Below are 3,730 nucleotides of genomic sequence, written 5' to 3'. Positions count from 1 at the left end.
TCAGTGGCAGAGAGTAGTTGGTTGTGAAAAGAAGGGTTGATCAAAAGAGAAAAAAGGGTAAGGGAGGTGAGGGATCAAAGGAGGCAAGCAGAGGCGGGGCAATGGTTCGAAAGGTGAAAAGTCACAGGGATTGCCTTCCATCTGATGCACCATCTTCTGAGGTGCTTGCACAGTTGCACAAGTGAATCAAATTGTTGTTACATAGCCCAGGTGATTAGGCGCACCGGAGTGCTCCCTTGGAGAGCAAATGGCTGCAAGCCTGCAACTTGTTAGCTTCAAAACTTGGAAATTTTATATAGAGAACAATGGCTCAAGGCACAAGGCAGTATGGAAATTAGGTATACCATCCATTGGACAAATGCTAAATTTATTATCATAAACATTCTCAGCTACAGTACATATCAACTTATTTCAACCAAAGCTCTGAAAGCAGAAAGTAGGCGTCAACAGACTTACTGCTTTATCCGAGAAACTGGGGAAGATCCCTCTTCGATTCAAATAAAACACAACTGTGCGCTTTTACTTCATAAGATGAATATCCTAGCACTTGTTGTACTTCCAGATTAGACTCGGTTGTAAAGAAACTTGGAAACGTAAGTGATGTATCAACCAAACGTAACCACACAGATCCTTCTGCAGGAGCAGGTAATGTAGCACTTGCTGGTTCCTCACTTGCATTGAAACATATGTACAAGTCACCTTTGGTTAACTCTGGTGTATTCCCATCATTTTCTGCGATTATGTGCATGCAAAGAAACTTGCTAGTAGGATCCTCCCATCGTGGTTCAGATAGATTGTTCCCGTGCCAACTTATGTTTTCTAGTTTGAGGAATTCTCTTCTTTGAAAAACGTCGCCTCGCCGACTTCTGAGTGCAGCTAGAAATGAAATGAATCCAGTAACTTCCTTGACAAAACTGGTCTTCAAGGCCTTCCATTTTAGAGGAACTCTATCCTTGTACGATGTTGAACCAGCAGAGGAGTGCCCGCATTCATCTCCCATGTTCAGGACAGGAATTCCAAGTGAAACGAAGAGAATAAATATGAAATTCCTTATCTGCCTTAGCCTTGTCTGAAGGACTGCACTGTTCTCGGATGGTCCTTCTTCACCACAATTCCAGCTAGACTCAGAAGCAAGATCCCCATTGCTAAAACTCACCAAATCAACAAGACTAAGCCCTGAATTCCTGGATACATAATTGAAAGAAAATGCCGGTCCCCTGTTGGAAAATAGGTCTCCGCTACCACACAGACGCGTAGCAAGATCGCCAATAAGAGCTTCTCCTTTCAAAAAATTGCGCACATCAATTGAGAACCTTGTGTTCATCTCAGCCCATCTTTTCCAGTGAGGGAATGGAAATTGCACGTTAGATATGCCGAGTGGAGACCAAGGATCAGCGATGATCTTTGTCTTGGAAAGAACTGGATCAAAAGCTATAGATTCAAGAAGGGGCGGTCGAGACAGATATTCACCACGTGAGCCCCTGACAAGGAAAGGGGCATTGATGAAGCAAAACCCATCAACATGGAAATCAACCACCCAATGGCGGAGGCTGTCCAATATCAGCCTCTCGGTCACTGGAGAATTGCAATTCAGTATACCCGATTTGCATCCAGCAATCTCATCAGCAATGTAATACGAGGATTTGTCAATGCCACTGATCGATATCATCTGACCATCTGCTTGTCCTTCAGCAGTATGTGTGAAAACAACCTCCAAGAGGACCTCTATTCCATTTCTGTGCATTGCCTTGACCATATCCTTCATAGCCGTGATAGCTGAAGCACTGCAACCTTCAGCGCTGTACGAGTTCATAGGTGAAAAGAAATGGTATGGGAAGTAAGGTCCCTTCACCTGATCGAACGGGAACACTGGTTCCAGCAAAACGGCATTGACACCGAGACTCCTGAAGTGGTGTATCTTTGCAGCCATCCCGGAGAAAGTACCGGCGACATTGTTCGGCAGCCCACTCGACTTATCCTTGGTGAAGAGAGCCACATTTGCCCGGTACACCACGAGATTCTCCAATGGCAAGCATGGGCGCTTGTCCCTGCCCCAGTTGTAGCTCGGTGGATTCGCCAACGATCCGAGGCAACTCACGGACGACGGAACAGTGCCCTCCTTCACATGAACAGGATCCGCAGCAACGAAGTCGCCGATCAGCTTGGCATACGGATCCAACAGTGGGTGGTCCGCGTCGAACAGCCCGCACCGGAAGCCGTAGCTGAAGTACCCCTCCACGCTCTCCAGTGAGACGTGCCAGACGTTGCCCGTCCGGTTGACGAAGGGATCGAGCTCGATCTCAAGAGCGGGCTCACCGCCGCCGCCGCCGCGGCCGTAAAGGCAAAGCAGCACGCCCTCGGCGCCCCTGTTGTACAAGGCGAAGTTGGCGGCCCCGGCCTCCGACAGGGACAGGCCGAGCGGCGCGGGGCTGCCCGGCCCGACGCCGACCGGCACGCGGAAGGCCGTCCCGCGGTGGGTCCGTATCTCGGCCCCCTCGTCGTCCGTCAGCAGGAACGAGAGGCAGAACGGGGCTCGGGACGCCTGGAAGGAGAGCTCGGCCGCGGGGCAGGCGCCGTCGCCGGGCGGCGCCAGCGGGACGGCCTCGCCGGAGCCCGCGGGGCGGAGCGCCAGCCCGCCGTCCCGCCGGCGCGCGCCCGGGAGGGGCGGGACCTCGACGCCGACCGTGTACCCGCCGCCCTCCGCCGCGGCGACGGCCACGTCCACGACGGCGTCGTCGTCGGTGCGGAAGCGGTAGCGCGAGCGCGCGGCGCGGGCGACTACGGCCGGCCGCCGGGGAGGCGCGGGTGGCGGCGGGACGACGCGCGTGGAGGCGGGCGGCGCGAGGAGGGAGGCCATGGGGCTAGCGCGGCGCGATCAGCCGGTGGGGAATTGCGTCGAGCAGTGGGCGGGCATGGGGGACTGCGCGGGTTTACTTGTGACTGGGTGGAGTGAGCGTGGGGCGGCACGAGGGATGTGGAGTGGGGGCGGGAGGAGGAAGAAAAGAACACGTGGGGGTGGGGGGATGCGGCGGCGGGAGCGCCGGCACGGGACGGGATCGGGACGGACGGCGACGATCCTTGCGTGCGTGACCGTCGCCGTTAGGCCGCCGTTGCTTTTTTGCTTGTTTGTTGGACTGAAAAAGCGACTTTGTTATCCGAGTGGTACGTGCGGTGGAGATGACTCCGTGCACGGTGATGCCACTGCTGCTGTCTGGTGGACAGCTCATTGCATGTGAGCAAGAGGCCCGCGTGTCCACTCAGCGACTGCACGACGACCCCCTCAAGCGTTCAGGTTAGTAAGAGCAACGGCCGACCCAAACTAACAGCGATTTCGTCCGCTTTTTGTTTGTTTGGATCGATCAGCGGATACGAATGTCCGCTTCCGTAAATGGATCGGTTCGTGTGTCCAACGCTGGCCGGATCCATTTTTTACCGACGAAAAAAAAGACGCCATGCATAATTAAACATTAAAAGCCGGTCACGAAGGCCAACGATAGTCCACGCATCGCGTCCGCATTACATTAAATAAAAATAAAAATAAACCTAAAACTACGTTCAAGCAGACCTAGGCGTCGTCTTCGTCGTCGGGGCCGGTGAGGTCGACCAGCGTTGGCGCAGAACCGGCCCAGAGGAACGCTAAGTTCCAGAGCGCAGCTGCCTGCGCCTCCGTCGTCTGCCCCGCCGACACGGGCTGTGGTGGTGGTAGCGCAGCAACACGAGCACGCTCCTC

General features: G+C 54.5%; 1 protein-coding gene across 1 annotated transcript; it reads right to left on the bottom strand.

The window, feature by feature from the left end:
• Positions 1-350: 350 nt before the first annotated feature.
• On the bottom strand, positions 351-2,973 carry LOC123442173 (isoamylase 2, chloroplastic). Its single transcript, XM_045118246.1, has one exon. It carries the CDS (start codon positions 2,855-2,857, stop codon positions 461-463), a length of 2,397 nt encoding a protein of 798 aa, XP_044974181.1. The 5' UTR covers positions 2,858-2,973; the 3' UTR covers positions 351-460.
• Between the last annotated feature and the right edge of the window lie 757 nt (positions 2,974-3,730).

Source organism: Hordeum vulgare, chromosome 1H, assembly GCF_904849725.1.
Source record: "Hordeum vulgare subsp. vulgare chromosome 1H, MorexV3_pseudomolecules_assembly, whole genome shotgun sequence".
Classification (NCBI taxonomy): Eukaryota; Viridiplantae; Streptophyta; class Magnoliopsida; order Poales; family Poaceae; genus Hordeum; species Hordeum vulgare.
The sequence above is the reverse complement of the archived record's forward strand: the minus strand, read 5'-3'. Positions and strand labels throughout refer to the sequence as shown.